The 17,214-nt window shown below is 42.8% G+C and overlaps 1 protein-coding gene and 1 long non-coding RNA gene across 2 annotated transcripts in view; one reads left to right on the top strand and one right to left on the bottom strand.

Annotated features, from left to right (window-relative positions):
- crybg1a (crystallin beta-gamma domain containing 1a) overlaps positions 1-12,701 on the bottom strand; it is a 72,643-nt gene extending 59,942 nt beyond the window's left edge. Inside the window, exon 1 of the mRNA XM_074659929.1 lies at positions 12,349-12,701. Within this exon, the coding sequence (XP_074516030.1) occupies positions 12,349-12,701 (353 nt within the window). The remainder of the gene's footprint in view (positions 1-12,348) is intronic.
- Positions 11,766-14,908, top strand: LOC141783058 (uncharacterized). The gene is made up of 3 exons (XR_012597204.1): positions 11,766-12,089; positions 12,351-12,877; positions 14,572-14,908. It is a non-coding gene; the product is annotated as an uncharacterized LOC141783058 (long non-coding RNA).
- The last annotated feature ends 2,306 nt before the right edge of the window (positions 14,909-17,214 follow it).

The raw sequence follows: 17,214 nt of genomic DNA, 5'->3' as shown, positions 1-17,214 counted from the left end.
ATAGCAGACCATTGCTATGTATAACAGACCGTTGCTATGTATAGCAGACCATTGCTATGTATAGCAGACCGTTGCTATGCATAACAGATCGTTGCTATGTATAACAGACCGTTGCTATGTATAGCAGACCGTTGCTATGCATAGCAGACCGTTGCTATGCATAACAGACCGTTGCTATGCATAACAGACCGTTGCTACTTATAACAGACCGTTGCTATGTATAACAGACCGTTGCTATGTATAGCAGACCGTTGCTATGTATAGCAGACCATTGCTATGTATAACAGACCGTTGCTATGTATAGCAGACCATTGCTATGTATAGCAGACCGTTGCTATGCATAACAGACCGTTGCTATGTATAACAGACCGTTGCTATGTATAACAGACCGTTGCTATGTATAACAGACCGTTGCTACATATAACAGACCGTTGCTATGTATAACAGACCGTTGCTATGTATAACAGACCGTTGCTATGTATAGCAGACCACTGCTATGTATAACAGACTGTTGCTATGTATAACACACCGATGCTATGTATAACAGACCGTTGCTATGTATCCCAACCGTTGCTATGTATAACAGACCGTTGCTATGTATCCCAACCGTTGCTATGTATAGCAGACCGTTGCTATGTATAACAGACCGTTGCTATGTATAACAGAACGTTGCTATGTATAGCAGACCGTTGCTATGGGCGCAGCTCTGATGTCGGACTCTGGCGGACCGATTTGGTGTCTAAATATTGATTTCTTAAAGGGACTGTTTGTAACTTCTTACACGTATAAATCTCCCGGGTTGGTGTCCCATGCGCGCTTGCATATGCGTGCTCGTGTGTATCTCCGCTGTTCAGACTCAGACTCCAACACAAACTACAGTGAAGCACCAAAACCTCTTGGTTGTATCTAGTGAAGCCCGTCTGTTAAACAGTGTTGGGCGCGGTCGGAGGACGCAGGGGGAGACCGTAGCTTTGGTCTCCAGGACCGGAGTCTCTGCTGTACTCTGCTCCTCTGCCTGCTTGCCTTCTCTCAGCTCGCTCCACCTCACGTGTATGCTTTCTTTCACAACAATGACCGGTCGCTGTACATGATCCCTTACATAATTGGTTAACAAGGGTCGCATATTGGTTAGAAAAAAAAATCTAAATTAGCATCCCTAATTGAGACTGTTTCATAACAAGTTCTTCACAGTAACATTAAAGATGAATTTTCATTACACTTGCGGTAGCATTAGCTTATACGAGTATTCCCATTCCCCAAAGAAAATCATCAGCTGCGCTGTCAGCATGGTCCATGTGGCAACTGTTGTGGAAACTGTCTGCAAAACACTCAACACATATTAGTTTAAATGCTCGCACGACCAGCACTCTCGCTCCCCGTCTCCTCCTATTGAGACATGTCTCGTGTTTGTTTGCATGTGAATGAGCAGGTGCCAACAGGTGTACATAGATATATCACTGAGCCACAGCTCAGGTCAGCCAGTCAACAGTTTCTCACAACATGTTATGCACACAAACACTTTCACTTTCAAAGACAGTATGAGCCTCCAAATCCGACAACATCTGTCTGGAGGATTCGGCTGTCGTGACTCTGAGGTTTGTAGGTTTGGCCTCAGCAAACCCGCTCAACAGCCCAGCACTGAATTCTCTCAGTTCTGTCTTCAATGTTAGATGTGATAAGAAAGTTGCGCTCTTAAGTATGTAGTGAATTTTAGTTATTAATCCATCTTAATACCCTCATCACCACAGAGCTGATAAATAGATAGGTCAGATTATGATCTCATTACAGAAATTCTTGAGGACAAATGCTTTCATTTTCACGTCTCTGTGCTGCTACTGTATGTGCCCATGTTTTAATGGCATATGTTTACCGGACCCAATGAGTTTGCATCAAAGACTTACACTTAAGGCCAGGGACGCTGTTGCACTAAAAACTGAGTCGGCGGTGACTCATTGAGTGTAACTGAGCTAAGACATTGAATTTTTAATGATGACATTGACAATGAAAACATGTCTAATGTGGCGTTTCACAATAATCTGCCGCTTCATGGTCGATACCCGATCTACTTAATAAGGTCAATATTGGCGCTAAAACTGATCCGGCGTGTCAACATGTTGCATCCCTATAATCATGATGACACCAAACAATCTAAGACGCAATGTGAGGAAGCATTTTTGATTTGACACCACAGATGTAGATTGACAATAAAGGTAATGCTGTTTGCTGACTAAAATGCAAAAGCCTTACAGTAACGTTAGCTTGTCACTAAAGTGAAGGAGCGGAGGCACCATAAATTAATTGAACATCACTAATTCTGCAATGTGTAGTTAAGGATTAGGCTATGTAGGTTGGGTTTGATAAAGTTCAAACAAATTACACTTTTAAACCTCAAACCCGCTATCCCGACCGACTTTACTGCTATAAGAAGCTCCTGGTATCATATGAACCTAGGAAACTTAAGGAATCCAACGGTACCAACCACGTCATGTTAGCTTGTCATGAAGGAGGGTAAATAACGCCCCAAATTTAGCATAATTTTGTCGAGGAAAAACTGCCAGGTCCATTTTCAAAGGGGTCCCTTGACCTCTGACCTCCAGATATGTGAATGTAAATGGGTTCTATGGGTACCCACGAGTCTCCCCTTTACAGACATGCCCACTTTATGATAATCACATGCAGTGTAGGGCAAAAACCATGCAGTTTTTTTGAAGGCAGTATACATGTCTTATTTCTATTCTAAAATGGTGTGTTTGAATATTTCTGCATACTGGGGTCCCTAAACAGTCTTAGAATTCCATAAATTGGGTATCGGTGTAAAGCTGAGACTCTGATGGATCCAATGAGCCCAACTGTATTCATGTGTGATGATGTTAGTCCTCATAGGAGACATTTCATTGACCTCACTGTATAAAATGACCTGTGGTGACCTCTAGGATAATCACAGCCTCATGAAACTTTACAGCCACAAACTAGAGACCTAGAGCATTCAGAGGATGGATGGATCAGACTAGAGACCTAGAGCATTCAGAGGATGGATGGATCAAACTAAAGACCTAGAGCATTCAGAGGATGGATGGATCAGACTAGAGACCTAGAGCATTCAGAGGATGGATGGATCAAACTACAGACCTAGAGCATTCACAGGATGGATGGATCAGACTAGAGACCTAGAGCATTCAGAGGATGGATGGATCAAACTAGAGACCTAGAGCATTCAGAGGATGGATGGATCAGACTAGAGACCTAGAGCATTCAGAGGATGGATGGATCAGACTAGAGACCTAGAGCATTCAGAGGATGGATGGATCAGACTAGAGACCTAGAGCATTCAGAGGATGGATGGATCAAACTAAAGACCTAGAGCATTCAGAGGATGGATGGATCAGACTAGAGACCTAGAGCATTCAGAGGATGGATGGATCAAACTAGAGACCTAGAGCATTCAGAGGATGGATGGATCAAACTAGAGACCTAGAGCATTCAGAGGATGGATGGATCAGACTAGAGACCTAGAGCATTCAGAGGATGGATGGATCAGACTAGAGACCTAGAGCATTCAGAGGATGGATGGATCAAACTAAAGACCTAGAGCATTCAGAGGATGGATGGATCAGACTAGAGACCTAGAGCATTCAGAGGATGGATGGATCAGACTAGAGACCTAGAGCATTCAGAGGATGGATGGATCAGACTAGAGACCTAGAGCATTCAGAGGATGGATGGATCAGACTAGAGACCTAGAGCATTCAGAGGATGGATGGATCAGACTAGAGACCTAGAGCATTTCTAAGCAGTGCTCGCCATCCAATTGCCGAAAAATGCAATTCCTGCAGAAAAGTCTGAATGTCAGTTTTTGATACCAAATCACAGCATGGCTTTTTCTCTGGTGTCTCTTAATGTGGTATTTTGGAGGGATTATTGATCATTTTAATCAATTCTCCACCGGTAAAAAATGGTTCAATTTAGCACCAAATCTGTGTAACAAATGGTATCAACCCAAAGATTTTTTGCAACAACGAGACATAATAGCATGGGGATGGCCATCATATACTTCTATCATTATGTTCTAAGCCCTTGTACACTTTCACTATTTATTTCAATTATTTAATTAATTAATTAATTAATGTTTATTTCTTATTAATCATAAGAACAATTTGACACACAGTGCTGAGCTGCATTTAAAATTAATCTTTAGGTTCCCCGCTTCCAGATGACGTACACCACTTCTATCTGACCGTATATCGTTGACGGCTGAGCCAGTGGCTTACAGCTAACGGTGCTAACAAAGCTAACCATGCAAACAACAGCAACAGCTAAGGGGGAACCGGAGGGTGGGCGCTCCACTTATACAACAACTGGCGGTATCTAGCGGTGAGGTTGCAGATTGAAACCAACTGAAGCTTCTCCCGTGTGCCAAGCGTTAAAAAGAACTATGGTGGCTAACACAAACATGTGAATGGTCCTCTCCAGAGCCAGTTGTATGTCATCTGGAGCAGAGCCAGCGCATAGAGTGTTTGTGTATGTGGAAAGTGAGTGATGAAGCAAGAGAGAGAGAGAGGCGGCATTGGGAGCGAGTAACGTTATCGACTCCAGCCCAAGCAGGAAAAGTTAACAGTGTTTGGTTTGTCCGTTCTGGGCTACTGTAGAAACATGGCGGTGCAACATGGCGGACTCTGTGAAGAAGACCCGCTCCCTATGGAGATATAAACGGCTCATTCTAAGGTAACAAAAATGAAAATTCTTATGATCAGGTGATTATACACTAAAGAAAACATACTTATTTATTGTTACACACTAGTCCTTTAAGGGTGATTTACTTGTTAATTCCTGAATTGCTATGGGACCACAGGTGCTGTGCACAAAAATGTTGACTTGTTCATTTTGGCTTTCAAACTCCACACCCTCACCTTAGGGATTATCTAGAAATTGTAGGAGCAGGAATGTGCAGCCTCTGCTGAAGGGTGTGACAGGTTTATCTAGTCTGCTAGACTGTCTGCTGAGATTAGATTATTGTGGAAGACTGCATGAGCTCTCACCTACTGTTCAAATACTTCATTTAAAGCCATCCAGTGAAATGGATAGCTTTTCTACAGACTTTTTTAAATATTGTTGCAGTAACATGAAGACAGGACATAGCCTGTAGCCTCACACCTTAGCACTCAAACAAGTAGTCCACAAACACAAACTCTGAACATGTTCTAATCCCTCGGTGTTATCAGCGAGTTTGAACAGGCTGTACTTTCCCTACTGTTCCCTCAGTGCACGAGATATTCCAAGTGCTATACTGGTCAGATTCCAGCAAGTCACAGGCCTGGAGATTGGAAAGCGCTGTGACGTAATGTCATTTTGACGAGACAGAAGAAACCTTCCTCAAACTAAAGTGATCTCATTCTCTTGTCACTGATAAGCTTTTTGTTTCGTTTTGTTCAATCCTGTACAAACTGACTCAGCAGGCCATGAAACTCAGTAATAGAGAACAGACTTAGAGGTTTACGGTCTTTGAAGGCGTATTCTGAAAATGTACAAGCCTTCCAGTTATCTGTCAGTCTCAGTTGTCTGTTGTGCTCATACACTGCAGCTGGCGCACCGCTGCATGAGACGCATTCATCTTGTCAGTTAACAGTTAATAATCGGTAAACGAGGGTCGGTTACCGGTAATTTTTTAAGAAAGAAAAGTCTAAATTGTCTGATTCCAGCTTCTTAAAAGTGAATATTTTCTTGTTTCTTTACTCCTCTGAGACAGTAAATGAAATATCTTTGAGTTGTGGACAAAACAAGACATTTTAATACGTCATCTTGGGTTTCGGAAAACACTGATCGACATTTTTCACAATTTTCTGACATTTTATGGACCAAACAAGAAGATGAATCGAGAAAATAACTAACAAATTAATCTACAATGAAAACAATCATTATTTGCGGTCCTATTTGGCATGCACTTTTTTTAGCCAAACATGTTGAAACAGACTAGGTAATATTGGTAGCGAGAGCAACAAGTAAGCGGACTGCCAAGTGTTTGAATGCTGTCTCTCTGCTCTCAGTGCAAAGCCACGCTGCCCTCGGTGAAACACAGAGTTAAAAGACAAGAGGTGGGGGGGGGGGGGGGGGGGGGGGTTGTTATCATTTCTGATGAGCTGTTGAAATACAAATTGCAGTTGTGCCTTTGGGCATAATAATGTCTCTCCAAACCTGTTGGATGTGTACGTAGACAATGCTTGCCAATACCTTAGCCATGACTGTCATTGTTATGCGTCTTTCAGCTTGTTTTATAAATCAAGTTGTAAGAAGAAAAGAGCTTTTATCTAGAAAGAGATGTCAAACTGCACTTCACGTTCCCAGTGTAATGGAAATGTGCTGACCTGCAGATGTTTAAGGAAGCAAAGAGCAGTTAATCACAGCAGGGCTGAAACAATGCCTGTGACTGATGAGTTTATCAGTAAACAGAGAACAGTAATTTGATGCACCAAGACACTCACAACACGACGCGACAGTATTTCAATATCATACCCGATCAAGCTGACATATAATTAACTGTGCGCTCTACATCATATGAGTCAGACGGTAATGTTTTTCCGATGTGTCACAAGTGTCGTCCACTCTGCCTTCTTTATATTAACTCAGATCCACACCAGAGGCCTGTACTATGAAGCCAGTTCATCATCCCCAGGGTATCTTCTTTATCTGGCTTCACTAACCCTAACAAACAAGATCACACTAAGCGGTCCTACGACGCTGGTTATCAACTCAGTATGTCAACCCAGGGTTTCTCTCTCTGGCTGTGAGCGTGTTCACATGAACGGGGAGGTGTTTGCAGCATCTGACCAATCACAGACATGGACAAGTCTACAGACTGCAGACAGACAGGCAGAGAGACACATTTAACAAAGGAAGAGTAAACTATATTAGACAACTACCAAGAAGTTAAACACTTAATCAGACTAAAAGAACCACAGTTAAAGCTGCTGAATGCAGGAAGGACAGCTAGTGAAAGAAATAATTACCGATGTGAATGCGAAAATTAACAGACTTATTAATTTAACGGAACACTCAAAAGTCAGATATAGTCGTCTAGATATAAATAGCTTTTAAATGTGATATGGATAAATGGATTACGCTTCATTATGCCCATTAACAAGGATGCGGCGTGTATGACTATTTCAACCTTTTTTCAGCTACGTCTCCGTCTCAGGCGGTGTGAAACAGACTCAAGATCAAGTAAAGAAAATAAATATAAAAACATAATTCAAAGCAGTAAACACCCACAGCATGAATCCAGCTGCCCTTCCTGCATCTGTCAGTTTAAACTGTGTTGTTTTTAGTCTGGATTACGACTGTAACTTCTTCATATGTGTGTAATATTATCATACGATCCCCGCACTCAGCTGTGATTGGGCAGTAGGCGGTGCTTTTATACGAGTTGATCTCTTATCTTGAACATAACCTGCTCCGGAGCAGGTTTTTCATTTCAGTATTAAATGTTATGCAATGTTTGCCCTCCTCATATCACAACAGCATCTGTCACTGTACGTTAACCTGACTGCATGTGACAATAACACCTGAGTCAGAGGCAACTCATCAACAAACTGGTTTGGACCCAGAACAACATGGAGCTCAATAGAAGAAGAAGAAATAGAAGAAAAAGAAAAAAAAACTGGAAATATCTGGGATAAATAAAGTACTGGAAATGTCTCTGTCATTATTGTGACCACTTGAGGTTAACCAGTGTATTTTTTGAACCTTTAATTTATCCAGGGAAGAGTGACTCAGCAGGGATATTTACTGCTTCACAGTCACACAGTTCCCCACGTTGCCATCAAGTAGAGATGCACCGATCCGACCTTTTCAGTCCCGATAGCGATAGTGATACCTGGGCTTTGGGTATCGGCCGATACCGAGTACCGATCTGATACCAGAGTTTAATTAATCAGCTGTATGGTGACTGGGATCATTCTTTTATGTGTAAGGCAACATCAGGCTGGACTTCAACATTACTTACCTAACTTTGTAAAACAAGACGTAACAAATAAATACATAGATAACATAACATAAATTTAGAAAATTGTTATTTATTATTAAATCATAAATTGTACAGCAACAACTTGGCAAAAAAAATCTTCAAAATTACTATTCAGGTGTAAACCTTTTTAATGCAGCAACAAATTGGTCAAACTTAAACAGTAATACAAATTCCAGTATATAATGTATATAGTATATAATTATAAAATGTAATTGAATAAATCGGCCCCATTGTCACCGATATCCGGTCCAGCTACTAAAGTCAGTATCGGCCCGACATCTGATCCGGTATTGTATCGGTGCATCCCTACCATTAAGGAGCTGCCACAGTGTTGCTCTGTTGGTCAACGAGACAGGATGGAAGGGGTCGGGGTCAAGTGCCTTGCCCGAGGCCACCAAAATAGAACAGCTTCAGTCTGCCTTTCACATTCACTTTCCACAACATCCCACAGAGTGAAGACTTAATATGTCAAATGAAATGTTTGACCTGCATAACAAGAAGCCACACAACAGCATCTCATGTTTTGCGAGACAGTTCACCAGGCACGTGCACAGATAGACAGGTGGTGCTCAAGCAATAGGATTTTACAGGGAAAACATTTCCAGAAGAATTAAAAGATGAAGGCTGTGATATGTGTAAATAATAAAATAATTATTAAACTATAGCAAGTTTTCTCTTTAAGCTTTTTGAGCGTTATCTCTAGTATTAATAATGGTCCAAAATGATGTCAAATTACATAGTTTTAATTCAAAACTCTCCAAATTTTCTTGGGGGAGGACCCTCAAACCCAGTATCTCCTAGTATCTTTTATTCACTGTAGTGTCTCTTTATCCTGCTGTATAATAAGTAGGAGCATCCTGACTGGGACACTGCTCCTAAAACCTGAATGACACCCCTCTATAGGCTACAGATAACACAGGAAAGCACAAGAACTACATATGTAGTCCAAGTATAATACAGTTTTTCTCAATTGTTTACACACAAATACTGGTACTTTACACACAATGACCACAACATGTAACTCATGCACCAACCCCCTGAACCAATTCTGCTAAACTACAAGCACAATTCCTGCTTTACACTCAAATTGCAGTTCTAAAACACACTTTTTTCAAAACACTACACACAATTCTCTGCATTTGGCACAATTTTCATGAAGAAAATCTCGTTTTCACAAGGAACACACTGTCATTCAAAATTCTAAAGTCAATTGCCCTACTATGCACACTGACTCATCACATGGGCAAACACCTGTCACACAGTGTTACAATTAGCAATCAGTTGATGCTTTTCATGGCTGGATTTGACATGCTAAGCGATATTTCCCCCGCTGCTTGGCCAGGGAAAACATTGCTTGTGATGTGGATGAGGTGCTGTGGCCAGACCGAAACAGAAGAGAGGATGCAGCATATTTTTTTTTTCGTTTTTTTTACAGTAACTGTATACAGTAAATTCTTCTGTTGTTTTGTATGTAGACCACTGTATGTGCAACTATGTGTTGGTTGGGATGTACACTGTGTACATAGTTTTTGTGGGGAAAATAAAATATATTTGTTACCGTGTATTTGTGTGTTCTGAGTATAAAAACAATATTCTAAAATATTTTACAACACACTTATGTATGTACTGTCTGTAGTAAGTGTAACACTGAACAAAAAAAAGGCCTAAGTCATTATGATGAATGGAGAAGTGTTTTCCATTCATCATAGTGTTTTACATTGAGCACATCAGTGTTCAACTGGTTCTTATAAATGTCTATTCATATGATGGTTTGTGTGTGTCATTTGAAAACAAAATACCATTTTGAGAAGAAATAACATTGATTTGAATGTAAAGTTTCATTTTGCAGGAGAATTGAGGGGTTTTGCCCATTGTGTGTGTGTTTTTTGATTTGTGTATAGAGTTCTGAGAGTATGAGGCATGCTTTCAGAAAATGTGTGTAAACAATCGAGAAAAACTGTAATATAGCAATAAAACCACAGCTGATTATGACTGACACAGTATAACATGCTTAAAGAAATGAATAAATAGGAATAAGTCGCAAGAGACTGCTTATGGTAGAAGTACAGTAATAGTTTTTCAATTGATTTAAGAAATGTACTTTGCATGACCGGAGTGCATAAAAAGCATCAAACTAAGCCCCGATGTTGGTCATGTTTACTTGTATCACTCTGCTGGTAGGAAATCCATCATCTGTATTAAACATCTGCATGATTGCATGGGTATTGAAATACATAAATATGTAAGTAAGTAAGCAAGTAAGTAAAATATGTGCTACTGTAGGTTATGTACCTGTTTTTTATAAATAATTAGGAGAGGGTGCTCTTTTTTTTCGCTGGAGCATCTGCCACCCAAAATGTCTGTGCACGTCACTACTCCACACTGCTCCCCAACGCTCCTCACACTGCTCCACACTGCTCCCCATCGCTCCTCACACTGCTCCACACTGCTCCACACTGCTCCCCATCGCTCCTCACTACTCCACACTGCTCCCCAACGCTCCTCACACTGCTCCACACTGCTCCTCACTGCTCCACACTGCTCCCCACCGCTCCTCACACTGCTCCACACTGCTCCTCACACTGCTCCACACTGCTCCTCACTGCTTCACACACTGCTCCACACTGCTCCTCACCGCTCCTCACACTGCTCCCCACCGCTCCCCACCGCTCCTCACACTGCTCCTCACTGCTCCCCACTGCTCCTCACCGCTCCTCACACTGCTCCCCACCGCTCCTCACACTGCTCCTCACTGCTCCCCACCGCTCCTCACACTGCTCCCCACCGCTCCTCACTGCTCCCCACTGCTCCTCACCGCTCCTCACACTGCTCCCCACCGCTCCCCACCGCTCCTCACACTGCTCCCCACCGCTCCTCACACTGCTCCCCACCGCTCCCCACCGCTCCTCACACTGCTCCCCACCGCTCCCCACTGCTCCTCACTGCTCCCCACTGCTCCTCACCGCTCCTCACACTGCTCCCCACCGCTCCTCACACTGCTCCTCACTGCTCCCCACCGCTCCTCACACTGCTCCCCACCGCTCCTCACACTGCTCCCCACCGCTCCTCACACTGCTCCTCACTGCTCCCCACCGCTCCTCACACTGCTCCACACTGCTCCCCACCGCTCCTCACACTGCTCCTCACTGCTCCCCACCGCTCCTCACACTGCTCCCCACCGCTCCTCACACTGCTCCCCACCGCTCCTCACACTGCTCCTCACTGCTCCCCACTGCTCCTCACCGCTCCTCACACTGCTCCCCACCGCTCCTCACACTGCTCCTCACTGCTCCCCACCGCTCCTCACACTGCTCCCCACCGCTCCTCACTGCTCCTCACCGCTCCTCACACTGCTCCCCACCGCTCCTCACACTGCTCCTCACTGCTCCCCACCGCTCCTCACACTGCTCCCCACCGCTCCTCACACTGCTCCACACTGCTCCCCACCGCTCCTCACACTGCTCCTCACTGCTCCTCACCGCTCCTCACTACTCCTCACCGCTCCTCACACTGCTCCCCACCGCTCCTCACACTGCTCCCCACCGCTCCTCACACTGCTCCTCACTGCTCCCCACTGCTCCCCACTGCTCCTCACACTGCTCCTCTCACTGCTCCTCATTGCTCCCCACTGCTCCTCACTGCTCCTCACACTGCTCTTCACTGCTCCTCACGGCTCTTCACTGCTCCTCACACTGCTCCTCACTGCTCCCCACTGCTCCTCACGGCTCTTCACTGCTCCTCGCACTGCTCTTCACTGCTCCTCACTGGATCTGTTTACCTCTCTGCAGATTTCAAACTTCTGTGTGCAGGTTTGGAACTAGATTAAACTAGCTCAGCCACAGCTCAATGCCACAGTGATTAGTTTTCATAAAGTGCCAGGGGGGAAACAGTCGCTCTGTGAGATGTTTCACACACTTCAGTGCTTCCTTCAGCTCTGTCAGCTTGTGAAACAGCCTGTGGTGCACTGGGTTTCCAAAATGAGGACAAAGGACTGCCAGGGGCCAATATGGGAGTTTCCGGGGGCCCAGCATTAGCTTTAACCTACTATGGATTCACTTCCACATAAGAAAAGGTAGGTATGGTTTGGTTTTGTACTGGTGTCACTCAGCCTCCAGAGTATAGACATAGATATAGATATAGACAGACAGATAGATATATAGATACTCTTTGACAACAAAGATATGTTCTGATATCACGAGGTTCATGTAGCCTAGTTTCAGTTTGTATGCTAATCATATTGAGCATATCAATCTGTATTTTAAACTCAGATGGCCACCCATGGCCTTAAAAAAGGAAACCAAATCAAAGTAATGAACTTGTTTTTCTCTTACAGGTGGCTGTTGAAGCTGTCCAGTTCATCCGGGTAGAACACCTCTCCTCCTCCTCCTCCTCCTCCTCCTCCTCCCTCTTCTTCTTTCTGCTTGGATTTCTTCCGTTTCAGCTTGAACGACAGCAGCCGCTTTCCTTTCTTTTCTTTGGGGGATACGGGTAAAACATCACCGGACAACGTGACGTTGGGTCCCGGGCTGAGGGGACCGGAGGTCGCAGGTAAAGTCCCCGACTTGTCCCTGGGGCTGGTGGCTGCTCCATCCTGGAGGGAGCCCCCCTTCTGCTCCTTGCTCTGTTTATCAGGGGACTTGACTTTAAACAGGTTCTTCACTCTCAGGCTGCTGGACTTACTCATGCTGTCTGTCTGCAGACCGAGTCCTGCTGCACAGAGAGCCAGCAGGGAATGGAACCATGAGGACAGCTGGAGGAGGAGGAGGAGAGGAGAGGAGGAGGAGGATCCACCGGGCTAACCTGCAGAGCGAGTTGCCGCGAGCGTTTCGATTTGGCTACACCGGTCGCGCGCACCATCAGGTAGAAGAAAACTACACTTCCGACTGTAACCTTCAGAATAAAGTTCTACTATGAGGCCACTATTGTCGATTTGCGTCCAGTGAATATTTGATATTTTTGATTGTAAAATGACTAAATCGAATCATTAAAATGGTTGCTGTCACTGGACATTAGTCGACTTATTGTTTCAACTCTGGTAGGGTCAACTCTCCCCAGGTTGCTACAATTCCTGGCTGGGTGGCCTGATGTCCTCATTTACAATTAAAATAATATTAGTATTATTAATAATAATAATAATAATAATAATAATGAGAAGATGAAGAAGAAGAAGTAGAAACAAGAATAATGATAGTAATAATAATAATAATAATAATAATAATGATAATAATAACTCATTTCTGCCCTCGTGAACAGACTCTCTTCCATTGGTCTGGGGGCTGTTCAGGAGGGGCAAAGGGTCAGGTTAATCAGTCAAGTCAATTTTATTTATATAACCCAAACAAATCACACAGTTTCCTCAGGCGGCTTTAGGATAGGACACGCTCTGTGGGGCGACAGAATAAGACCTCCAACAGTCAGCTCCCTCCCCAAGACCTGGGGCACAAACAGAAATGCTGGGAAAGTTTGGGAAGTTTGCTTGTGTCCAGCGAATGTTTGATATGTTTGATTGTAAAATAACTGAATCCTCATAATCATGAAAATGGTTGGTGTCACTGGACATCAGTTGACTTATTGTTAGTAGGCTATAGTGTTAACTCTCCCCAGGTTGATACAATTCCAGGCTGGGATGGTCTGATGTCCTAATTTACAGAAATAAATAAATAATAATAATAATCTGGCTGTTCAGGAAGGGCGAAGGGTCAAGTCAAATTAGTCAAGTCAATTATATTTGTATAGCACAAACAAATAAATCACATATTTTCCTCAGGGGGGCTTTAGAATCAGTACAGGATAGGACACGCTCTGAGGGGCGACGGAAGAAGATCTCCAACAGTCAGCTCCCTCCCCAGGGCCTGGGACTAAAAAATGCTAGGAAAGTTTGAGAAATAAAAAGACAAAACAAAATATCATAAATGGTTGGACCATGGGATATTATTAGCCACCCTGCCGGGAAATGTATTCTTCCCTCTTTCCTTTTTTCTGTCTCCTCTTAAAAAACACCTCCTCTACACTGGCATACATACTCACAGGAACCCGACACAACAGGCTACCCTGCACCTAATACACACACCCCACACCATAAGATCCAACATTTGATTGTTACCAGACACCTACTGTAGCAGGAAAGGAATACCACAGAAGTTGTTTTGAGTACTTTGCCAGGTGTTTATCTGTCTGTCCGTCTGTCTGTCTGTCTGTCTGTCTGTCTGTCTGTCTGTCTGTCTGTCTGTGGACAGATTTTGTCAACACGATAGACTTACACAGATTTATGGAGGATTGAACCTGCCAAAATGAAAAATAAATGAATAAATAAATATATGACTCAATAATTGAATAAATGTCAATAGATGTAGCAAAAGTAATATTAAAAATAAATGTTGCTGGGGTGAATGCAAAGGGAAAATCGTGCAGAAAGAAATAAAGAAATAAATGTTTAAATACATACATTTAAAAATAAATCTAAAATTAATAAAAATATATTGTTTTGAGTACTTTGCCAGCTGTTAATCTGTCTGTCTATCTGTCTGTCTGTCTGTCTGTCTGTCTGTGGACAGATTTTGTCACCATGATTGCATCACAACTGTGCAAGATGCAGTCACGAAACTCTACAGGTGTGTTGTTGGGATTAAAAAGAAGGCTGAGTTTGAAGATGGGTGTTTTCTGAGCAAGGGCGCCGGAAGTAGGGGGTAGGAAGTGGGAAAGGGGCCACTGGCTCCCCCATTTTACACCCCTGGCCCGATTTGACATCACAGCTGGTGTGATCCCATCACATGACGGTCTCTAGTTTTGTTGTTGTTTGTTTTACCCCGTGTCAATCCTGTCATGTCACCCAATGTATTAAGTTCTGTCTTGTTTAGTCTCATCTTCACTAAATAAAAAAAAATAATAGAATCCTCAGACCTCAGTGTCCTCAATGGTAGATATCAACCAGCTACTTGTTATAATATTCTATTTTTAGATATTTATTCAATTACTCAGTCAAAACAATGCACCAAAGCTGGTGACTTCCTCAACATGAAATGTATTAACTCAAATGTCAAACTATCCCATGCATGAATATGCAGTTAAACTTGTTTCAGATAAAGAGGTGCTTCTGTTAAAGGAGCTCAGTGTGAGCTGCAAGCATAATGAGGTTAAAAATAGGTTTAAAGGTAACCTTGCACGGTAGCTGGATTCTCGTGATGTCACAAGATCACTTTAGAATCACAGGATCACGTCACACAAAAATCCATCTTGTTAGGTTTCAAGTAATGTGTTTGTGTCCAGCTCGTCAGACAACAGACCTATCAGCATCCTGTGAGGAGCTACTGGCAACAACAATGGCAGCTCCTGAAGAGGTTAGCGTAGCTGCGTAGCATTCGTTATATCAGAACTGGAGAGTATTTCTTCATTGAAACTGAAGGCTTTCCTTGATGGAAAAGATGTTTTCGCTCTTCTCCTGACTGGCTTCGGCAAGAGTTTGATTGACAGATGGTTCTTTCAATCACCTGCCAAATATTTTTTTAAAGTGCCCCTCCTTCTCCAAACAGTTTCCAATGACGGCTTCTAAGATGGTTCTGTGTAACAAACCATCTGGTGCAACAGGTTAGTGTTAACTGTTCCTGCTTCAGCCTCCCGACCGTAGTCAGAAGACACTGGGGAGACCGTAGCTTTGGTCTCCAGGGCCGTAGTCGGTACTGAACTCGCTCCGGAGTTAACCCCCGTCACTTAACTCAACAGCAGGGAAACAAGACACGGGAAACCTCCGTTGATCTTGAAGAGCTGCAGCATTTATTTCTTGTACAAACTGCAACTTACATCGAACATTCACTTTATATTTTCACTGAGCTAAAACCAACTCTCTTCTGCTCCGCTGCTTTCTCACTCACACGCCGCGCTCGTTCCCACTCGATCCACCTCCTACATACACGCACAGACACAAAACACACTGACTCTGCTATTCACCAAATGCCCCACGCCACTCTCACAACATTAGTTTAAAGGTCAAAGCAGGAAGAAGTAGTTAGACACAGGCATGGCTGGATTGACCCACCAGGGGCCCCCAATGGGTCACCTCTGCCACTGCTAACCATCAGTAGTATCTGCTGTACAAGTACCTTCCCTGGCCCCTTCAAGTACCCACAAGTGCACTGTCATATAATATTCAAACAGGCTTTTCAAAAATGGTTTAAAGCAGTACTTGATAGTTGGAATTATCAGTTTGTCATTTATTGGGTCCACTGATGGTCCAGTACTCTGCAGCATCTGCTCCACCTTTCCTGTAGGAACATGTTAAAACCAACTTGAACCAACTTGACAAAAATGTAACCCAACTGGTTGAGTTTGGTGTTAGAGAATGTCTTTTACAGCCGTATAAGTTAAGCAAGGAGCAATTATGGCCTGATTTTTGCCATCCATGGATCACAAGTAGGCCTATTCATTTCATTACAGTATTCAACTGTATATTGATATGAGTAGTGTTATTCTCTCTCACGCAAGGAGTATGGGCTACATCATGTTAAGGAGCTACACTAAAAAGCTTTTATTTTGAAAACAAACTAGCAGCTTCTTGCTTGATGCAGCAGGCTCTTGAATTTCTCAATAACAACCTTTCCAATTTACAGTACTCACCTTAATGAAAACCTCCATTTGCCCTTTAATTACATCTTTACACTCTGTAATTATACTGCTTTTATATTTATATATGGCTGGATCATATACAGTCTATGTATGTGTTTTGATCTTAATTTTAAGTTGATACAAATTCCCCTGCATGGCATTCAAAGATGTCAGTTGATAATTAGGGTTTCATCTCAACTTGAACATAAAGATCCTTAACTACACCAAAAGCTGTTACAAGTTTATTACTTTAATAAAAGTATTTTTTCTTCTTTTTCTCCTTAAAAGACCTTAAACTTAAACTTTAAACTTTAAAAACCAAAACTCAAACTCAAACTTAAACATAAATGTAAACGTAAATGTAAATGTAAACTTCAAAACTTCAAAACTTAAACTTGAGCTTAAACTTTATTAAACTTAAATTAAATTGGCTATTAGTAACTGTGATATAGATTGTAGCGTACATTTATATCACATATTATATCATTAACCTTTAAACCGGCAGTAGGCACAATATTTTTTCAAGTCAAGTGTTCTGAGAGAAAACTAGACTTCTGCTCCTCCTCATGGCTCTGTTTTCAGGCTTTAGAACATCTAGC

The sequence above is a fragment of the Sebastes fasciatus genome, chromosome 15, assembly GCF_043250625.1.
Source record: "Sebastes fasciatus isolate fSebFas1 chromosome 15, fSebFas1.pri, whole genome shotgun sequence".
NCBI classification, from domain to species: domain Eukaryota; kingdom Metazoa; phylum Chordata; class Actinopteri; order Perciformes; family Sebastidae; genus Sebastes; species Sebastes fasciatus.
Note: the sequence above shows the minus strand (reverse complement) of the source record. Positions and strands in the feature narration are given on the sequence as shown.